Here is a 23431-nt window from a genome sequence, read left to right as displayed (position 1 = left end):
ATAAAACTTAACAATTTAATGCAATACCTCCCTTCCCCTGAAAGCCGCATCTGCAATAATAGCTGGGGAAATGTGCTTTGAGGCATTTTGGGTAGCCCACAGCCTTCTGTGAGATTAAAATAGAACAGGGGTGGGATCTGCCTGCCAATCTTTGCTGGACAGAGGGTCCAGGTTGGCCCACAAGGTCATTTTCCCCAAATCACGGCAACCTGCCCATCAACTGACATCACTTGTGGTGTCATCTGATGAGAAGGAGGGGGGCGGGTTAAATCAGGCATTGGTTGTGCACTCCTGTTCCTAGCAGGGAACAGCAGCATGCAGCCATAGCAGTAGGATTTAACCCCCCACTTATTGGCTGATGAATGAGGGTGAAATCTTGCTCAGTTCAGCAGGTTTCTATGCAAATCCCTTTTGTGATTCTGTTCTGCCAGACCTATGAAGGCAATTAAGAACACATATTTCTACAATGGTTAACCGATATCTGTTTTTAAGTTTTTCTGTACCATTTTAACTATGCTTTTATGTATTTTTGTTGTAAAACACTTCAATATTTTTGATGAAATACAGGCATATAAATATGTTTATGAATAAATAAATAGTTAAGGAAATGTTGGGAAAATGGAGTGAACTGCCTTGTGAATTCCCAGGAACATGTCATTATTTATTGGTTTAGCTGCAAATTTGCTCGTTGGGACTGATGGGAGTTCTGAGCCCAAAACATCTGGAGGGCACCAGATTGGCAAAGGCTGGTTTAACCCACTGGGCATCAGGAACAAAGGAAGGAATGCTGAGTGATTAACTTACACATTTTCAAAGGTTGGGCTCTGCCAAAATGCATCTCACCTTTCCAACTTGAGCACTAATTTGCACATTCTCATTAATAAAATGCCAATAACTATTATATTTCCCTCTTGCACCCCACTTTTCATCACTCAGGTACTGCTTGTCTTGCATTTATCTCAAATAACTTCACTCAAGTTTCTCTCATAATATATACTGTGTATAAAAATACGTTGTAATATGACGCCGGCTATTTTTTATTTTCCTGTATGTTTCTGGCTTCAGACAATTGCCTTGGAAAGACTGCATTCCCTCTGCCTCTGGGAAAAAGTCTTGCAGAGCAATAAGCCTGTTATCAGATGGCACTTCAGAGATTTGTAAAGCAATTTAAGCGAAGCAGGATGAGAAAACCATCTAAGGCACCTGATTCTATCACAGGATCGGTTCTGCTGTGTATTGGAAAGAGTCCCAACATTCTTACACACATACTAACAGCAGCCCCCTCAATTACAATAGCATGGGATGAAGGGTCCTGGAAATTGCCAGTGCAGTAATAATAATAATAATAATAATAATAATAATAATAATAATTTATATGTACCCTGACCATCTGGTTGGGTTTCCCCAGCCACTCTGGGCAACTTCCAACAAAGATTAAAAATGCATTAAAATGTCACACATTAAATATTTCCCTGAACAGGGCTGCTTGTTCAGCAAGAAGATGTTGAAGTGTGAGAGGAAGACCTAGAAACCAAAGGCACAGGAGGAAAGGATGGCTTTGAAGTGCAAGGAGGAATCTAGCTAATTTAGGACTACCCTCCTTCATCTGGAAGATGGAAGGCTTCAAGCCTAACCAGACTTATCTGGGAATAAGCCTGTATGAAAACCAGTCATCTTGTGTAAGGCAGGCTTAGTCATTTGGCACTGTTTGAAACATCTAGAAAGTTTCGTTCAGTGATGCTGAGCTAGAAATAAGAAAGGAATTGAGTATAGAACATGATAGGGAAACCATCACAAATGGGAAAATAAATGATCAGAAGCCATTCTAAACCAGGAACGATGACTTCAACTTAGAGCAAAATCCTGCCTTTTCCAGGTGTTTTGGACTATGACTCCCATGGGCTGACAAAGCCTTTCGAAAACCAGACAAGAGATAAATAATAAAAGTTTATTATAATACTAATAGTGATAATAATTTTATTATTTATACCCCACCCACCTGGCTGGGTTTCTAGGGTTTACAGCATATATAAAACATATATATGAGGCTCAAACCTGCAACCTTGGCATTATCAGCACCACGCTCTAACTAACTAGCCACCCAGGCTGACAAGAATTTTTAAAGTTGGAATATAAAAAGGGGGACAGGATTTATTGGTTTGTGGTTTTTTGCTTTTGTTTTTATTACGTATCTGGTGTTTTTATCTAGTGTTTTGAACCGCCCTGAGATCTACGTGTGAAGGACGGTATACACATTTAACGAACAATACAAATACTAAATGAAAATGTAAAAAGTATGCCCATTTACACAAACGGGGGTGATCGGAACTTTGAAATACATAACATATTTACAACCCGTTTGGCTGGGGAAAGCCGTTTTGCGGGTTATGAGACTCACTATGAACCCTGGAAGCATATAACAGTATTGTAAAATAAAAAATAATGTCGGTGATGACAGCTAAGTGACAAAAGGACAAAAGTTTTATTATTTGCGCTGAGGGGCATGTGCCCTGTGAGGTGACAAGAGACATATTTGGAAGCTCCTTGAGGGCAGCGACCCTCTGCTGTTTTGCTTATGAAGCTGTGCCACACGGAATAGGTCGCTATTACAAACAGCGAGGACGACGGTTCGGTGGAGAGGGAAAGAGACAAAGAACTCTCCCCTTGGGCCAAGCCGAATTTTTTAATTTTCTGAGGGAAATTAAAAAAGAAAAGAAGCGAAGCCGCCTCAGGGAGACCAGGCAGGAGGCGCCTGAGGGGAGAGAGGTGGGCGGAGCTAACCGGCTCGAAAGGGGGCGGGCTTCTTATTCCCCGGCGGCCAGTGAGCGGCCCGGTCGTCGACGTCGTCGCCGCCGCCGCTCTTTCTCCTCTCCCTTTCGGAGCGCGCGCACCTGTCAGTCACTCCCGCCCGCCCGCTCGCCGCGGCCTCCCGCTCCCCTCGCTCTCTTTCTATCGCGGTTCGGCGCGCGCGGTGCATGCTGGTCCCTCCGCCTCAGCAGCCCTCCGCCTCCAACATGGCGTCGCGCTGTCACCTGTGTGTGTGAGGGAGAGGAGAGGGGAGAGGGGAGAGAGGCGCCGCCTGACTGACTGGGGCCCCCCTCGACCCTCATTACCCACCCCACCCCCCAAAAAAATCCCTTCGGCCCCCCCGCTTTTCCCTTCCTCCTCCTCTCCCTCTTTCTCCTTGGCTCGGCTCCTCCCCGCCATGGCGGGGGGCTGAAGGGATCCGCCTCCCTCAGCAACAGCATCCCTTCCCCTCCCCTACGCTGAGGCAGGTGCTGTCAACGCCGCCGCCTCGGCTTCACCCACCGCCGCCGCCGCCGCCTCCTCCTGATGGGGTCCCCGGCAGGCGCGTCGGGTTCGGCGGCTGCTGCGGCAGCGGCCGCCGCGGCAGACTCTGCGCAGTGGCTGTCGGTGAAGGAGGAGACCATCTTCCTCCACGACGGGCTGATCCGGGTCACGGACCTGGCCGAGCTGCCCAGCGAGATCATCGGCGTGGCCGAGCCGGGAGACACGGAGCTGGAGGTGAGGAGGAGAGAAACGGGATGCGGCGGGAGCAGGGGGAGGGAGACGGGGACTGGACCTGGCTGGCCTTCCTCCTCCTCCTCCTCCTCCTCTTCAACAATAAGGTGGGGCAGGAGGGGGGAATCTGTTCTTCACCAGCGCCACAACTGTAAACACACACTTTCTCTCTCCCCCCCCCCAGTTTAGGCTTATAAATGGAGCGTGAATGGGGTGAGGAATCAGGTCAGCATCCTCATCCCTGCAATTTAGCGATGGATTGTGTGGGTGGGGTGGAATTTGGCCTCCTCCTCCTTCTTCTTCTTCATCATCATCATCTTCAGGGCCTGCTCACCTCCGCAGAGTGGGCTTTTAACAATAAGATGTGTCTGGCCTTCATCATCTATTCTACATCATTATATTCATCCCTTCCCTGTGAAGTAGCGTTAAGATTAAGGGAGCATCTTGTCATAATCATAATTGGGCTTTAACAATAAGATGGGTGGGTGGGTGGGTGGATCTGGCATTCATCAGCATTGGTTGTCATCACCATCACCAACATCTGACCTCCTTAAAGGGGCTTTAACAATATCATTGGGGAGGGGATGTCAAGGTGAATGGGGTGGTAGAGAGGGGAGAGATGCCAAAGGGTCATAATGAGGCAGAGGATAAAGAAGAATCTATTCCCCCTTGTATTTCTTACCTCCTCTCAGTGATGATGATGATGATGGTGATGTTTTTAATCAACAATTTATTAAGATCTTTCAGAGTTAGGGGATGATTTTGACATCTTTTACAACCCCAAAGGATAGGGATGGCGGAAGAGTAAAAGATGAGATGTTCATATGTGTATGCAGTACCCTAAATCAAGAGGTTAGAAAAGACAGGGTATCAATTCGGGGGGGGAGGTGTCTCCAGAATTTGTGGTGTTGGGAAGAAATGTTAACATTTAGGAGAAGTGTCGGAATTGGGTGTACCCCCAAATCAAGGCTGTGGAATAAGGTGGGATGTGAAAACTCTGATATGGAGGATCAAAAATGGTGGGTTACTGAAATGAAGAGATTTGAAAGAATGAAAGAGGACAGAAGAAATATGTGACGGTGGGCATTAAGTTGGAAGGAATATGGGGAAGGGGAATAAAAGAAAGGGTGAGGGATCACAGAGAGCAATAATTGAAGGTGGGGTGCCAGTTAGTAAAAGATAGGGTAAGATTGAAGAGAAGGCCAAAAGGGGAGTGGGGATAAGATGAAGAGTCAAAATGAGAAGGGTATAGGTATGCTGAGGGCACAGGAATGTTGGTTAGTGAGCAGGCTGGATAAATTGCCTTTAGGCTTTGGTATAATGTGAGGAGCAAGAAGAGTGAGGAATGGATGAAAGGAGCTTAGGAGAAGCAATGTGAAGGTGATGGAGGATATACTGTGAAGTAGTAGGGGATTGTGGTTACTAGATGGAGGATGGGGAGCTGTGAAATCTCAGATGCAAACTCAATAAGGGGTGATGATGAATGGTTTTGGGTGGGGATGAGAGAGGAGCACCTGACTGTTCCAAAAAAAGCCTTGATGCACTAGGATCATAATTAGGTTAGGGGGGAGATTGATAGATAATTAGGAGAGAATGAAGCAACAAGTCATACACATGCCTGCCAGGTCTGACACCCAAATTTGTTGAAATGATGATGATGCAAAGGTGATTCAGCACCACGGAAGGTGCAGGATGTAAGATGATAAGGCTTTCAGAACCTTGTTTTGAACCAGGAAGGGCAAAACCTCCCTGTCTTCATTGCCCAGAGAGCAGTCTCTTGAAAATTGATTTTATGGTCTTCTTAATTATTATTATTTTGTTATTTACCAATAATTATTTTCACAGTGCAATATCTGGGGTGTTCTTAAGTACTGAGTATCTAGACTAGAGGTTATAATGACTGTTGAAAGGCCGAGGGAAGTAGCTATGATTCTTTTCCACTTCAGCCTCCTCCTCCAGTAAATATGGGCAGTTGAACTGTAGTTAGAAGCAATTATGTGTTGTTTGAAATATGTAGTTTGGGGAAATTGCTGTCAGTCATTTCTGCTTGCATCTCTTCCCTGGTCTGCATCGCTTTCTCATGCACCTCCCTCCATCACCCCGCCCTCTCCCCCAGCAGTGTGGCTTGCAGTGACACAGGTTCTTTGTCAGAAGCCGGGTGGCGTGAACCGAATGGGGATGGTTCAGCAAGCGCTGCATTGAATGCTTATATTTGATCACCTGCAGTTGTTTAGGGGCTCAGCAGAAGGTTATTTCTTATTGCTAAAAAGAATCCTGAGCAGTAACTGATTTAGTAGCGAGCAGCCTGGACAAAATTATTACTGTACTCTGATGATAGCAATGTTAATTCCTTGTTCATGCCCTTCAGCTTAATGTGGAAAAGAGACACTATTTCTAAACATATTTTCTTTTACTCTTGTGCCCACCCCCATGTTATTAAAGTGAATTCTACTAGCTCTGCAAGGCTATGCTTTTGTTACTGACATCTGCTGTTTCTGGGGGAGTTAAGAATGCAATGATTAATTAGTCTTGTGGTCTGGAGTTCATTTTTTTGGTAACAGTACAGCTTATTTGCAAAGATAGAGTTGAACCCATTAGTTAAGCAAACATTAATGGTCAAATCGCATGTCTGGTAGTTGATATCTGGGCATATCCATGGCATTCCTATCCATAAGTTGGTCATGGACTGTGCCATGATTCCAAGGTTTGCTTGATTAAGCCTCCTGCTGTCCAGGCTTGAAAATTTATGTAAAACTTGCTACAGAATCAAAATGGATATGTGAGGCCTTTTGGTAAGGTGAAAGAAACTGCAGCTGACAGACATTTCACTCTTGTACTGTATAGTATGGATTACGAATTCGACATGGGTTTGTTGGAATAACAACATTAAGGGTTATTATATTTATCTATCACCCCATGATTAAAGGAAGCCATGGAAGGAAGGAGGGAGTAAATTGGCACCAGATGGAAGAGGTAGCATTGAAGCCCACCAGACAGAGAACAGGAATATTGTGTCTAACCTGAGCCTAAGCCAGATAGTGCTAATTTTGGCACTAAGGTTTGCAAAGCCACTGGAAGCTTGGGATAACTGACAAGGATGGGGGTGGAGCGTCTGATGGTTGTGAAATGGGTGGGGTTGGGGAGAGTTGACTCTTTTCAGCTCTGTGTTACAGACACTCCATTGACTGACTACACTACGCCATTGGTTCAACTTATCTAGAACCTGAGACACTCCAGTAGCTTTCCATTGTACACATAGTATAAACCCTTAAGTGTTTTGCCGTTAAATGTGTTTGCTTAAAATAAGCCCCTCGCAGCGCTTTATGGTGTATTGTTGGCCACTTCATCTTGTTTCTTTACTACACATTTCATACGTTATTTCTGTAAAAAAAATTGAGCTTGCCCCAGTACACCACTGACACACACTTTGGCAAGAACTTGGGAAAGTTGCCTCATTAGAGAGGTCACAGTTAATTAGAGCTCTTTGCAGCCTGTCTCAGTAATTGTGTCATGAAAAGTATTTAAATGGAATAACAAGGAGCTTCAGAAATTCATTCAGGCAAAGAAAGAGTTAGAAGTGATGGTGATGGAGCCAATTCAGGCTTTCACATTTTGGGGGGAGGGGGAGAAAAGGGTTTGGGCACATATGGTTGCAAAGATAAAGCTTCCAAACATTGGCAGACTGTAAATTGGTGCAGCAGCATCTCACTGTCCTACTGTGGTGATATGGAGAGCCCTGGTGGTCTCCCATTTGTGTTATTCATATGCTATGAATATCAGAAAGAGAGGAGGAGAGTAATGGGACTGTTTTGAGGGCAGGGTGTTGTAAAATGGAATAGAGATTACATGTTACCACAACAAGGAGTATGGAGAAATAACACACTTATAAATAACAGATTCGCAGTGTTAGTACAGAAATAGTCAGAAATAGAGGTTCTCACTCATAGTAGCAAGCAGTGTTGGAGTTTCATTTGAAATATGTTAGTTTCAGGGTTTCTTCAGAAGGATTGTAAACAATATATTTAATGTGGTTTTACCCGGCCATCTCAGGGAGGTCAAATGCACAGTAATAGTCAAAACAAAAAAATTTTTTTTCTTTCCAGTAGCACCTTAAAGACCAACTAAGTTAGTTCTTGGTATGAGCTTTCGTGTGCATGCACACTTCTTCAGATACTTTAGCTCTGTATCTGAAGAAGTGTGCATGCACACGAAAGCTCATACCAAGAACTAACTTAGTTGGTCTTTAAGGTGCTACTGGAAAGAAAAAAATTTTTTTTGTTTTGACTATGGCAGACCAACACGGCTACCTATCTGTAACTGGCACAGTAATAGTGTTTGTTCCAGGATCAGAAACATGGGAAATTATAGCAGGAGATGAATATTGTGCTTATGTCCTGCTTGTTGACTGCCCATAGGTGTCTGACTGCCCACTGTAGGGTACAAGATGCTGGACTAGATAGGCCTTTGGTCTGATAGGCTAATAAAAACTGGTCCTTTTTTACTGTCTCAAGTGTCAGCTATGCTTTGCTATAGGTTCATAATCTAGAAGCGACAAGACCGCTCAGTTGCAGCCTTACTGAAAAGAAAATAGTTCTTGGCCAGTAGATACTTGTTTTTGACCCAACCACATATTACCATATTTTTCCGTCTGTAAGATGCCCCCATGTATAAGACGCCCCCTATTTGGGGGGACTCAGATTAAAGAAAATGGGGGGAGATGGCCCAGAGTATAAGACGCTGCCTAATTTTTGACATTATTATTTAGGGGGAAAACCTAGTCTTATACACAGAAAAATATGGTATATTTATGTGAGGCTGTTGGACTTGAAACAATTTTAGTCTATCCCAAACCCCTTAAGGTGACTGTGGGGAACCTTTGGCCCTCCAGTTGTTGCTGAACTCCAACTCCTTCAGCCCCAGCAAGCATAGCAAATGGCCAGGGATGATGAGAACTATAGTTCAGCAATATCTGGAGGGCCAGAGGTGCCCCATTCCTACCTAAACATCTCAGAAAATGTGCATAGCATATACTGATAACTCCCACACCAAAGGGAAGAAGGTACCTCACACTTTTGTTTGAATGTATGCTTAGACATTTCTTAAGAGGAGTACCTGTTCTCTGGACAGCTGCTAGGGAAGATCAGATTGACAGATACCAAGTCCATAACCTTTTCAGTGATCCAGAACTGTAGAATAGCTTTCCTGGGAAACTCCTTTAAGTGGGCTTTGAAGCAAGATTTATGTTTTTGTATTAACAAAATACCGTAAATAATATTGTTTTACTTTTTTGTAAGGCACTTTAGAAAGACTTCTCTCTTTTAAAGGTAGGATTTAAATGATCATAATAAATAAATACCTACTGCATTTGGGCACCCCATCATTCGTGGACCTGTCCCCTGTCATGTGTGTTCCTGAAAATTATGCAGTGATAGTAATTTTTCAGCAATGCACGTAGAAGTATGTAGCCAAACTTGATAACTATGCCCTGGTATATTCTTCATTCAATAAATATTATGAACTTAGGTATATCAAAGATACATACAAAGTACTCTCGGGTCCCCTTCTGATATTTTACATTCTGTGGTTAGAGCAAATAAGTTGAACAACAGCAGAGCTTGGCAGTTTGTTCTAATCAAGGTGTTACTTGAGTTGTCAGGTGGGCCAAACCCCTCTCTGACATGCTATCTGGGGGATATTGTTTGTCCTGCTGGGAACTTGTTAATAGACATTTCCTGACTGACTACAATGTTCCTTGTGAGGAACAGGTTTAGACAGGCTTGGTGGGCCCAGTGGTAATCACAGCCCATCTGTTGAGGAACAGGCCTCTGTCATCATCTTGTTCTATACAGTGGTACTTCAGTTTACGAACTTAATCCATTCCAGAAGTCTGTTCTTAAACCAAAACAGTTCTTAAACTGAGGCACGCTTTCTCTAATGAGGCCTCCCACCGCCAGTGCCCTTCCACCGTTCGGCTTCCATTCTTAGACCGAGGTAAAGTTTGCAAACTGGGACACTATTTCCAGTTTTGCAGAGTTCGTAAACTGAATAGTTCGTAAACAGGGCTGTTTTTAAACCAAGGTACCACTGTATTGCGTCTTCACTCTCACCCTTTTGTGCTTCTGCCATACTTGCACAGTTCTGTTTATCAGTTCTGTGCAAAACTCTGGTGGAGTTCCAGTGTACACATGATGTCCCCATGCAAGCAAGGAAGAGCTACCCTGTTTATTTTGTAGAACTGTTGTCATGCACACAGATCTGCTTCCCATATGGACAAGGGAGCCTTTGTTCACATGGACACATTTCCCATGCGATCAAGAAGCCTCTGGATTTGAGGATTTTAAATGCAAGGGAAAAGCTAAGTGACAGCGGCTACCACTCTGTACTTGGTGATGCTAAGCATAATTGAAGGGTAAAAAACTAATTCAGAGGAGCCACATGAGTACCCTGCAAGTGTGTAAGATGGCCATTTCTAAAAACTGACCTAAACTTTGTTCTATTTCATTTAATCAAAGTCAGTCGGGCATATTTACCTGGAGCAGCTGTAAGCCCTAGGAAGCTTTCTTGTGCCCTAGAAATTACTTTTGCTACTAACTGGTGTGGCAACATTCTCCAGAAGTTCTCACCGGTGATTCACCTTGTCAGTAATGGAAGGCTGTACACAGAGAGGAAATTATAATTTCTTAACTGGCCTCATTTGTATCTCTCTCTTTGGGTGGCAGCATGTCAACCCACCAATTATTTCATTAGGATTTAACTGATAGGTGTCTAATGACTAAGCCACCTGTGCAGACGGAAACATGCAGGAATGCTCTTGGGCAAACAAGGGAGTGATAGTTCAACTGGAAATAAAGTTGAAGATGCAAATGACTTTTTCATTGTGAAAGGTGTAAAGCAGTTTATGACCGAATTCTTAGCAAATATATTATAATCTCTGACTTGAGGGAGTGGGTCAGATATTTTGAGAAATGTTTAAAGTAGCCATTTTAATTTTATGGTGTTTGTGTCTGTCATTCCAGAGGGAAAAGTAAATAGCCCTTTTGGTGCATGTAAGCTCTTGGCCACGTCCAGCTCAGCTCTTTGGATCCTAGCCTTTGTTTTTCTCCAAAGAATTTCATCCCATGTATTCATGTCATTGTCCTTTTTAGCATGTGCTCCATTCAACTGCCAGCTTGTGCAGTGTAGGTTAACTGAAATGTATGAGCATAGACGAACCTTCTTGTTCAGCGCTGGGCTTGGGATGTTGCCAGAGCTCCACAGAGATTATTCTGGCACCTGGGAAGCATCCATGATGGATTAATTCTCAGGCAAAGGCTTCCAATTGCAAACTTCCAGCTGAATGTTAAAAGGTGGCACCATTCAAATTAGTAAAACAAAACAATTGTTGAGAAGGCCAGTTCTGCTTCTTTGAACAGTGGTTCTCTAGGATTAATACATTTCCTATTTGGGAGTGTTTCAGCACATAAAATGAATGAAATATGAAGAAATGGGAAGGGTGTGTGTGTGTACCCTGTACTAGACAAGAAACTGTCAACTTGCAAGCTCCAGAGATCTTTTGAGCTGCCAATTGATGAATCCTGGTGAGCATTACCATTATGAAGGAGTTGTGAGTCTTGCTTCCTAAGCACTGTGCTAAAAATACACCTCTTCGTAAGTTGCTGTTTCTTTCCAGGTTGGGATGAGAGAAGCTTTAAGTTATTCTGCTTGTATTATTTTTTTTTAATACCTTGGCTTAGCATATGCTTATAATCAATTGCTGCCAAAGTGACTTCACATTGGGTTTCAGTATTTGTGACTTGCTGCCTTGCACTTTGTAAGTGGCACTTCTGAAAATGCTGGTTAATACAGAAGCAAAAACCAGAATCTGCATCTACATTTAAGACCAACCAGTCTACTGGTGTTCCAGGGGCAACACACTTCCATGCTTTGGGCTTATTGAAAAAGACACAGGGTTGTAACAAGAGGAAAGACAATAAATAGGAAATGCAAGCTTTGTGCTAGGCTTTTCTGCTAGGGAGCCTTGCGTGTTGTAGAAGTGTTCTAGGCTGCACAGTCTGTTCAGGCATAGTGCTGTCCGATCCTCTTGTCCCTTGCTGCAGTGCCATGTGAGTATTAGGGCTGTACTTATTGCAGGCAAATTTTAATAGTATTGTGAGTTTTCCAGGAAAGCTGTATACCATCTTAATATTGCATAGTGTTGATATGCTAGCCTACCTTGAGTGGTTAAAAATGTGGGCTAAAATCCTTTGAAAATAAAATACTGAATTACTGATAATCACAGAACCCCAGGGTCCCCCAAAGAAGTTGCTGCTCTAGACCCTGAGACAATTTGGTGGTGTGTGTGTGTATGTGTGGAGAGAGAGAGAGAGAGAGAGAGAGAGAGAGAGAGAGAGAGAGACGCTTTCTCTCAGCTTTGGAGATCTCTGGAATATGTTAAAATTATATCTTAAAATGTCCTAAGCTGCATTGGAATCACATGGTCAAAAAGTTGGAGCCATTGGGCATTGTAGTGTCTCGGCAATTTTGTCACGATACAGAGCACAGTTTAATACCTTTCAGCACAAAAGTCTCAGTTTCATGCATGTTTGATGTTTAAGTGACACAGTACCTAATTATCCGTCCCCCTTTTCTTTTGTGTCATGTCTTTAAATTGTAAGTTTGAGAGTAGGGACTGTCATTTTTTTAATTGATCTGTAAGTTGCTCTCGGAGCCTTTTTGGCTGAAGAAAATGCTTTCAATCAATCAATCAATCAAGGCTGCAGATTGTTTCCATAGTTTTTAGACAGATAGAGCTCTAGTCCCCCTATTTCACAGTTAATGAACTGAAGAAGTGAAACAAGTGCCTTTCAGTTTGTCCAGGACAGGGATGGAAATTAAAACTGTCTATCCATTGAGCTGAACATCTAGAAAATCAAAGTGCATAAATCAAATGTGAAATGGGTGTTGAAATGTGTAGACCACCGAAAACATTGACTGTTTGTCACTAAGTCCATCTATATTCAGCAGTGGTTCTTAAATTTCACTGGATCCAGGATGAGAAGGACCATTTGACATGCCTGAACGAGACCTGCCACCTCTGACATTAATAGAAGTATATTTAATAGCTTTAGAATTTGTGCAGACCCGTTTTGCTGAATTTGGCTAACAGCCCATGGGATGCGTAATCTTGGGAAAATATTATGACACCAGTAGTAGTAGCAGCACAGTCAGTTGCAAACCATTAGTACAAAGCCTCTTTCAGGAAAAAAGGTATCCCATGCAGGAAGAAAATCCTTGGTGATACTTTCACCATTGAGAGCTGGAAACTGTTACAATTTTGTTATTGAATTTCTTGATCATTTTTTCTGTGGTGTCTGCAACACATACATAGTTTCCTCATTTTGTTGCTATCCAAAATGCAAAGTCTGCACTCATGGTATCAGTAAAGAAAAAGAACTATTCCCCCTCCATTCTCACAAAATTCCTTGATGGCTTTTCAGCTCTCCCTTTTCTTTTATGGCAAAGTGGGTCATTGAAACTTTTCTTCTCTTTTTAGCCTAAAGCATTTTTATAAGCTGCACACAGTATAAGCCACTAATTGGGCCATGTTGCTGCCACCAGGGAATCTATTTGCTATGGCCCAGTGTTAGCAGAGTGGTAGCACCTGTTACTTTGTTAATTTCAGTGTGTGCAAAACTGTGGCTTATTTAGAGCATCATTCAAACCTGAACTGAAAGATGTTTAACCATAACTTTAATTAAAATATGGAATGAAAATGAACCTTAATAATTTTGCTACCACATTTTCCCAGTGGACTATTCTTCGTTTTCAGAAGGGGGCATGAAACCATTTAGTATTGTGCTTACCTGGTGCAGAACCTGGAAGGTTGCATACCCAATAAAATCTGGCAGAACAGATTCGTATTTAAAGAGTGCCTTCTGGGCTACACTTTTTTTGCAGGTTATCTATCATTCAGCATCTTGCCTATGTTCCAGATACCTTTCTTTCCTGTGACACTGAAAAGTCATCAGGTTTGGGCAGGCTTGGAAAATCGTTTGATTTAAGCCATTAGCTCTCTATAAAGCCTCTCTTTTACCACTGTAGGCAGTATCATTTATTTATTTTTTTAATATGCTGCCCTGCCTCTCCTGTGCTTGAGGCCCCTCAACAAAATGAAATAAAATGAAGTCCTAATTGGACAGTTTCAGCAGCAGCAACCATCATCTCCTTGCTGGCTTCGAAAGTCGTTTGTAGATGTTCCTAGGTGTTCGTAGATGGATCTTAGGAACATAAGAAGCTGCTTAATAATAATAATATTATTATTTCCCCAGCCACTCTGGGTGGCTCCCAACAGAATATTAAAAACACAATAAACCATCAAACATTAAAAATTTCCCTAAACATACTGTGACAGACCATTGGTCCATTTTGCTCCACACTGACAGACAGCAGCTCTTCAGGATATTAGACTGGGGTCCTAGCTCGAGATGCCAGGGATTGAAAGTGGACCTTCTGTGTGCAAAGCATACTCTATTACTGAGCTACAGCCCTTCTTCTAAGTATTGCAATCCCTTCTTGAAAGTGTGTGCTATGGTGCTCCCTCCTCTGGAAATGTAAGTGTTTGGGAGAGACCTAAAGGCACTGAGTTTACCAATGAACCTTTACAAAGTGACCAATGACTGAATCTGACCAGTGCAGGACTGGCCAATTTGCAGAAGTGACTAAAATGTAACTTGGAGTGGCAGCATATTTAGAAACAGCAAGAGGAAGACTTGAGATCCCTTATAGAAGCTATTGGGGCACAATCTTTAGGTCGTGTTTAGAGGTTGCAAGGAATCTTGGCAAGATTCTTGAAGGTGTGGTAGCATCTTAGGCCAGGTTCTGGATGAAATCTATTGGACCCATTTCAAGCAGGTCTAATTTTGAGACTGAGACACCTTTGGTCACCTTGGCAGGTAAACCGTGTCGGGAAGTAGATAGGGGCAGAATGTCTGCTGATTTTGCTTCTCGACTGGAGGGAATGGGCTTAGATGGGAAAGTATCTGATGGTGTTGGTCCTTTCTTGGAGGCCAGTTTCAGAAGATGATGTGGTATTCACCTTGGCCATTGGAACATAATATCCCACAAGATTGATTCTTTTCCCAAGTTTGAGGGGAAGAAAAAGAGTGTATATTTATTGGTTTAGCTGGCCAGTTGAAGCCATCTATCATCCCTTAACAACCCATACACCTCTTTGTCTGGATTAAGCTATAATGTAGTTTACCTCTGGTGGGGGATGTGGCATGCTCCTTCTGGGGTAGTTTGTCCACCTTTGGTCCCCACCCTGTTCTCAGCTCTCACCTTCTGCTCCTATAAGCTGTCAGCATGCAACAGCAGCCACATCCTGAGAAAAGGTATGAACAGTGGATACAAATAACAGAAGGAATCAAGAGAAAAGACTCAGAGAGGAATCCAGAAAAGCCACAAGCTGGCTTTCTGTACCATCCATTTTCTAAATTACTTGTTGGAGTAGCAGTATTCACAGTCATCCTGTAAAATCTCTAGCCAGGTACCAGATTATATTGCGATCTATTTAGGTGGCACAGAGATGTAAGTGGAATGTAATTGCACACAGCTGGAAGAGTTGGGCCTATTTCTCACCTTCTGGGATGTAAAATGAGAATCCCTTCTTGTTTGCTTTAACATGACCTTGTAAACAATATAGGCTGCTGTGTGCTTAAGACTACCTGACTTCTTAACTGGACTACTGCTGAAACTTGCAGCTATGAGTTTATTGTGAAATCAGTGTATCTCGTGCATGCAAGTTTTTCACAGCCTCCATATGACTTCGTTGTCATCAAACTGCTAGGCCATACTTTTTCCATTTAATGTGAATTTCCCCTCACTGTGAAATATCCAATAAATAACTCATTATGCATCTGCAGCCACTGCTGGTGTGGAAGCTCTTTTTTTCACATGTGACACTTTAGTGAGTGACCTTTATTACCACACCTTTGTGTCCATTTGCTCCTCAGCTGAGTACAACCTAGTCATTTTGTTTCTGGGTGATCCCAGCAGGTGGGATCCCATGTTCATTGTTGTCAGCTCATCAGCTTCTTGTTTGGTTATTCTTCACACTCATGGACTTTAGTTGGTATGGAGCCTTAGACACTCCAGTAATCATTAATTGAAATGCCGCTGCTTCAAGTATTGTCTGGTCCTTTTTTATATATATAGAAGCCATGAAAAAGGGGGTGTTGAGGTGCCCTTGCCCTCCTGCCAGTCCCCCCCAAAAGCACAACCATTGTGGTGTGGTGGTTTGACTGTTGGACTAGGGCCTGGGAGACCAGGGTGTCAAATCCACACATTGCCATGTGAAGCTCCCTTGAGAGACCTTGAGGCAGTTGCTGTCTCTCAGCCTAACCAACTTCACAGGGCTGTTGTGAGGATAAAATGGGGGTGGAGGAGCTCTTTGGATGAAATGTGAGATACAAATGTAGTAATAAATACAAAGTAAACTACCCATTTCCCCTGTTATGCAACATGCTTACAACATTTGTTCTTGCACTTGGACACTTATTGTAGGTCTTTTTAAAATTTGCACTCACAACACAGGAACAGAGATACCTAAATACCTGCCCAGAATGGAAAAGCTAGTGGAGTGCAAGAAAGGAGAGTGATTGAGGGGAGGGACACAAAACACAACTTGGGGTCCTTCCCCCCTTCATTTGATTTCAAAGTCACAGGTCTGAGAGGGTTTTTTGTTGTCCCGCTGCTTTCCCTGGGAAAACCAACTGCTGAATCGGAACTGGGGAAAGTGGCAGAACAAAAATAAACCCTCTTGGACCCATGACTTGAAATCATGGGATACATTCTGTCAAGCTCCTTCCAGTGGTGTGGATGGCAAGTAGCAGAATTGCAATGAATATGATGACTAGGAAAAGGGGGAGTGTGTAAACACTTGTATGACTAGTGTGCACACAGAAAAATCAGATCTGAACAACTCATTAGCAAGAGAACTCCTCTGTGTGGACACGACCAGTCTTCTGATTGTGAATTGGAAAGAGGATCCATAGTGCAAATTCAACAGCACATAGTTACTTGGGCTATGTTTGGGCAACTCTGAAGAGGTGCAATTTTCTTGAAACACCAGCATTTGCTTAGCAATGTATGAGATTCAGAGAGCTATTTCAGTCATGCCTAAGTCTTGTGCAGATCAGCTAGGCTCTTTGAACAGCAGGTCCCTATTCCTTTGGCTCTTCCTTCAGTTTCAGAAGTGGTTTAGCATATGGTGGGCTGCTGTTCAAGAAACAGAAGTCCAAAGCCCTTTTGGACTTAATCAGTTGCACAATTCTTAATCTACCATCCTATCTTTTACTTGGCCAACAAATTAAATGGGCCTTGTTATTCTGCCATGGTATTGCCTCCACTAGAGTTTGCTTTTGTCTCATTCATTTGTCTCTATGCACGCAGAAAATTCCTAGGCTCCTTCCTCTCTTTGCATTTTATTGACCTTGGGATAGTTTTGGCTAAGGGGCTTCTGTCACTCTCTGTTCCAAGAGTTCTGTCTTGAGAAGATGACACTTTATCATTCAGCTGAGTATCTGGAGTATGTCCAGGCCCTTTGGTGTGTACAGAGTTCAGTATCAACCTATTATACTGTTTTTTTCTCCCCTGACCCTATACTCCTATGTAATTACAATTTTGATTTCTCCTCTCTGATACTTAATTATCATCCCTACCTTCATCAGCTTTCAGCTCTGACCACTGCTTTCATCTCCATTGCCATAACAATCTGGCAGGCTTGGGTGGAAAAAGCGAAGATTGACGCCTGCCAGAATTTGCATTCCTCCACTTTTTCTGCACATCATAATCTGGCTGTGACTCTAATTCTTTTCTTTTAATGGAATGGAGTTCTTTCAGGAATTGCAAGATTCTTAGATTTGAAAATGGGGTATAGGGCTACCTTGGGGAGAGCGAAGTGGAAAGTATTACTGTTTACCTCCAATAAAACTGGCTAGTTCTAGAACTGACAAGGTGCCACTGCAAATTAGTAACGCTTAGTACCGTAATGGATTTTTAAAAGCAATTGTGAATTTTGGGCACTGCTAAATCAATACTTGCAGCAGTTGCTAAAGAGTGTACACCAGCTGATTTCATTTGGTTAATTATCCTTGAAATCCTTTCTAGATAATCCAATTTGTTGTTTGTTGAGTTTGTCCTTGAAAATTATTTAGAAATAACACAAAATGCCATTTAAATTGTTCTGGGGAAAAACCTTGGTATTGCATGTCATGTAATCTCACCTACAAAACCAAAAGAGCAGCTCTTAATGACCAGAGCATTGTAAATTCAGAAGAGATATTTAGATATTTGAAGATGACTGTCGCATGAAAGATGGAGAAAGCTTGTTTTCTCCTGCTCTGGAAGGTAGGACCTGAACCAATGGCTCCAAGTTACAAGAAAGGAGATTCCAACTAAACATCAGGAAGATCTTTCTGCTGGTAAGAGCTGTTCATTAGCAGAACTGACTTCCTTGGAATGTGGTGGACTTTCATTCCTTGGAGGTATTTAAGCAGAGGCTGGATGGCCATCTGTCATGGATGTTTTCGTTGAGATTCCTTCATTGCAGGGGGTTGGACTAGCTGACCCTTGAGGATCCTTCAAACTCTGCAATTCTGTGATTCTATTATTATGTTTGTGAGTATGGATCAGGAACATTAAAGAGGACAGGAGGGGAAATCAGCAGAAGGGTTCCCCCCACCCACCCCACTGCCACAGCTCTGGTTTTAACTGCTTAGCTATTAAGGCTCAGTGATGAAACTGGTGAGGTCAGGAAGTGAGTTAAGCTTAGGTGCTTTTCCCAGGGTGGGAATAAGTGGTAGAGCAGACGTATAAGCAGTGGCCAATCAGTAGCAGGAAATTAGTGTGGTTTATGCAAAAGTTATTTGTTTTCTTTAAAAAAATTAATTTCTACAGAAGAACAAGAAAAAGGTACAGAAAGTGTCAATTTACACAAGTAGTGGGGTACCTCTAGCTTGTGGGTCTAATTAGGCTGCAAGATTTTGAGAGTTGGCCTGCCAAGTGGTTTCAGATAAACCACGCTTACCTAAAAGGAAAATAGGAATCAATTGAAATGGTTTACTCATTATGTGAACACTTGCGTAATATACGATTTCCTGAAAACGCATTGTGTTCGGCTAATGAGACCTGCATGTACTATATTGATACCTCAGAACATTATGAGTGATCTTATCCTCTGTATTCAATAAATGGCTACCAATTTACCTTAAATACCGTATTTTTCGCTCTATAAGACGCGCCAGGCCATAAGATGCACCTAGTTTTTGGAGGAGGAAAACAAGAAAAAAAATATTCTGAATCTCAGAAGCCAGAACGAGAGGGATCTCTGCGCAGTGAAAGCAGCAATCCCTCTTGCTGTTCTGGCTTCTGGGATAGCTGCGCAGCCTGCATTCGCTCCATAAGACGCACACACATTTCCCCTTACTTTTTAGGAGGGAAAAAGTGAGTCTTATAGAGCAAAAAATACGGTAATTTTATTGCCTCTCCCCCTCCTTTAAAATTAATAATAATAATAATAATAATAATAATAATAATAATAATACCCTGCCCATCTGACTGAGTTGCCCCAGCCACGTTGGGTGGCTTCCAACATAATAAAAACACAAACATCAGTTCTATAAAGGGGTTTAAATGATACATATAACAACACATTTATACTATGTAAATTGCACATTGTTCTGTTGGTCATGAGCTGTTTAATATAAAAAAAATTTCAAATAATATCACATTTTCTTAATGCTAAGAAATTCAAAGATGGGGATAAAGATAAAACACAGATTTTTCCTTTCATTTGTTTGGGTTGGCAGAGTACGTGTTTTTGTGACCAACATAATTTGCTAAACCAGTATGTGTTGCATTGTATTAAGCTTATCTGATTTTATTTTTTACTTAAAATTTATTCTCCGTATAGCAAATGAGAAAGCAAAATTGTCACTAAATTAAGTCTCATTAACCTATTGTCTGTTTTCTTGATGAGGTGTTTAGCTGAAGATTAGAAAAAAATAGAGAAATTCTGCGTCATCTTTCATGTAATGCTTCTGGTTGTTTTACTCAACTGTAGAATGCCACTTTGAAAAACTGTTGTCAGTTAATGAAACTTTGGAAAACTAAAATGATATACGTAGAATATATTTATTATAGATGGAAAATGTAGTTTGACATACCCCACCATGTCATTATCTTGTAACCCTTTGTGTTCGGACATAAAAGTATGTGTTTTTTTCTATAGAGTTTCTTATGTCTCCTATAGAATATTTCCCCCCTATATTTTACACTTGCTTAACCATGAATCCTTTTACTTGTTTAGTTTCTGTTCCATATTTTATGAGTATTTTATGTATTTTTGATAATATATATTTATTTTAGTGTTTAATTTCTCAACATCTGTTAATTCACTTAATTTACTCTGTATTTGAGCCGGAGGAAAGACTTAAAATACAGTTTTGATACTTAGCAAAGCTAGTCTTTGCTCAGAGGTGTAAGCATTTGCATTATTGTGCTGTTCCAACAAGACAGCTATGGCTTAATTTCTAAGAAACAGAAACTAGCTAATTAAAGAGGAAAGAACTGCCCACTTTGATTCTCTGTTATAATCTTCCATATCATTTTTCTTTGAAGTGGTGTTGCTTGTTCTCAGGAGGAGGGAGGTATGTCATAGCATTTTGTAACTGATGGGAAGCTAGCTGAAGAGTGAGGCATAATGTACAGAGAAAGTTCTGTCCATGAGTTTTCTCCCAGTGCTAATTAACATGTAGGATGCAAAATTCATGGAGATTGTAGCTAGGGAGAAAAGACTAAAAACTTCCCTTCCTAGGAAACGAGATAAAAAGAAAGGATTGTAATTTTTTTCAGTATGCAGTAACAGCAGCAAGAGTGCTACTGGCCCAGAAATGGAAACAACAGGAAATACCGACTGTGGAAGAATGGAGAATGAAGCTGTTAGACTATGCGGAGCTGGATAAATTGACAGGAAAGATCAGATACTTAAGAGACCAAAAGTTCATCGAGGACTGGGGGAAATTTGTGGAATATCTGGAATATATAAGTGAGGGACGGATAACGCTAATGGGATTTAAAGAAGCACTGTGAAAAATTAAGAAATATTGTCTAAAGGGAATAGAAAGAAAGATATAAATAATGTCAATATAAAACTAAGAAATGCGTAATTTAAATAATAACTATGGATGATTTACGGAAAAGCTGAAGGAAGTCCAGAAAAGGAATAAGTTGTGAAAAAAATTGATGTGAAACATATGTTTTTTTTGTTTTTTGATGTAAATTAATAAAACTTTATTTAAAAAAAAAACTTCCCTTCCTGTGTACTGTGATCTGGGTTGCAATCCCCCTTATCCAACATGCTCAAATTTATTTGATGTAAATTTAATTTAGTAAGCATCTTAAAAACATTTATTAAATGTGATTACAAATCGTGTTGCAGTTGTTACCTCCTAAAGTGCACAATTTGTTCAGTTAGTCCTGAATTTAGATGCCCTGACTCATCTGAAACATATGGTTTTATTTTATTAGAACTTTCTGCCTTTGCGTCATATTTATTTACACGTTAGGTACTGAAAACAAGTGCCTTGACTTGTGCAAAAGTTCTTCTAAAGGCATCCTGCCACATTAATTCACCAGCATGCACTTCTTTTCCCTGCCTAGATCTTAACATTTGAAACCAAGAATCCAACGGAGCTGTCGGAGCGCCTGCGTTCTGTCTGTGGAAATCAGAGCAACGCCTATGCCCGCCTGCTAGAATACCGCTTGAATGCTCTGCGTGGACTCTGGAATGCCCAGCGCCAGCTTGCCTTGGAGGAACAGCATGAACGGGAAAACTCTGGGGATGAGGAAGCCCTTGCCTTGCTCAAGCGGCAAGGCCTGTTACAGCAACCCGAACAAGCACCATTCACTTCTCGGATGGGGCTGCTCTTGGTCTTCCCTCTCATTGAGTCCCAGAGCAGAACAGACCCTTCCCTTTGTAACATAACTGCTGAGGTGCTCTTGACTTGCCTTCGTGACTGTCAGCCCTTGAGCTTGACTAAGGAGCCTGTGGACTGTCTCAATGGCATTGAGTCCTTGCTCTGCTCATGGCTGGAGGAGACGTCCACTTCAGGCCAACAGATTCCACAGAAGCAAAAAGAAAACGCTGCTGCTGCCCTTGTTGCCTTGGCTTGTGCAAGGTAGGAGAGGTGTAGGGTGGGAAATCTGGGCGTGCAGATCTTTTCATTGATTACCTTTCGTATGCCCATGTTAAACTGTGGCAGAAATATTAAGATGTGCCCAGGGATTCAGGACTGTGCTCAGGGATGGGAATTTGGCCTTGTTGTCCAATTGCCTCCTTTTCCACCTAGCCACAACTTTTAATTTCTAGCAGCAGAGGGAAGAATGTGTACTGGCATGGATTGAGGCATAGGTGGCAGTGGTGGGACGTTGTTTGCTTCAGGATTGGTCTAACACAGCCTTCCCATATCATAAAAGCAGGGGTTCCCCATTAGCTAAGTACTGCGGACCCCCTGTTTTTCAAAAGCCAAGCCGTGGACCCCCTACTTTTGAACATTTTGATATCTCTATGGTAGTTTTTGTTATGTGAATGGTGCTATGCAGTGCGTTTTTTCTAAAAAAATGTTTAGGGGTACTCTCATTTTTCCTACTCATATTGAAATACTGCCCCTCAATGAGGCCAAACTTAGATTCACAAAATGTTTAGGGGTCTGCGTCCCCCCAGAAAAGAAGCATTGGTGCTATGGTCCTGCTGGGTGGGTTACACGAACCCTCCGTTGGGAACCATTAATTTAAAGGAACCCGTACAGTGGGGTTTCTGTTGTTTTCTGGGTCAAGGAATCCATTTGTGAATACTAAAGTACACTAAGGTCCCGCTTTCCAAACACAATGCATTCCCAGGAAATCATTTGTTAGGTGAGCATTCACATAATAAACCAATGATTTCCTATGGGAACTTTTGTAATCTGTGATATATCTCTCTCCCGTCTTGCCATGGTTTCTCCTAAAATGGCTGTAGCCAATCACCAAAAGAGAGACAAAAGAAAAAAAGACTTGAGCATGTGAATGTTTTGTTGTAGAAGAGCTCTCTATAAATAAAGGCATAAGAATTACAAGCAAAATGTAGCCTCCCACATTAGTATACACTGTGCAAAAGCAATTAGCAAGTTTTTAAATATTTTGAAGACCAGATCAGTAGAACTATGTTTTCTTAAATGTTTTATAATTAATATAGGCATGTTCTTTGCTCCAGCTCTTCTTTCTTTTATTCATTTTTATAATCCTTTTGATTATGCTTTTGAGCACCAGTAGTTTCTTTGGATGCAAATGCTAGTCTGACTTACAGATAATGTGTCAGAAAGCTCAGGTATATGGGTGGACAGTTCTGAGAAATGGCACTTACTAATAATCTATTGATTCCAGAAAATCCTGGTATTGGATATTCCTTAGCTGCCTTAGTGCCAGGGAAGGAGCCTTTAGACCTTGGGTTGGGATTGGTATTGACCTTGTTGCCCCTGCTGGGATTCCTTTATGTAGCATCACTGGATCTTGTGAAACTGATGGTTTGAACATTGGCTCAAAGAACATGAGATTTCCAACAATGCATTCATGGGATTAATGTCATGTAATAATTCTGTGGTCTCATTTTTAATCATTTTTCAGAAGTAGACTAGCAAAGTAGGTTTTTGTTTTTGTTGTGCTTCCAGCTCATTTATGACTTAGCAGAAAACAAAACCATAAAGCTATATTTAGAGAACATGATGCCATCATTTTCCAGCCGTGAACCATAAAGATCGCAATAGATACACAATTTGTATTATACTCAAAATGTTTAAATAAAAACAAACTTGCAGAAAGGGTTACAGTGAGTTGT

The 23431-nt window shown here is 41.7% G+C and overlaps 1 protein-coding gene across 6 annotated transcripts in view; it reads left to right on the top strand.

The window, feature by feature from the left end:
* Positions 1–2985: 2985 nt before the first annotated feature.
* Positions 2986–23431, top strand: part of HECTD4 (HECT domain E3 ubiquitin protein ligase 4) — a 121655-nt gene continuing 101209 nt past the window's right edge. For all 6 annotated transcript variants that reach the window (XM_083629147.1, XM_083629144.1, XM_083629146.1 and 3 more), the window contains exons 1-2: positions 2986–3525; positions 21220–21737. In XM_083629147.1, the coding sequence (XP_083485273.1) occupies positions 3334–3525; positions 21220–21737 (710 nt within the window). In that variant the 5' untranslated portion in view covers positions 2986–3333. The remainder of the gene's footprint in view (positions 3526–21219; positions 21738–23431) is intronic.

Source organism: Podarcis filfolensis (genome assembly GCF_964270895.1).
Source record: "Podarcis filfolensis genome assembly, chromosome: 8".
Lineage (NCBI taxonomy): Eukaryota > Metazoa > Chordata > Lepidosauria > Squamata > Lacertidae > Podarcis > Podarcis filfolensis.
Note: the sequence above shows the minus strand (reverse complement) of the source record. Positions and strands in the feature narration are given on the sequence as shown.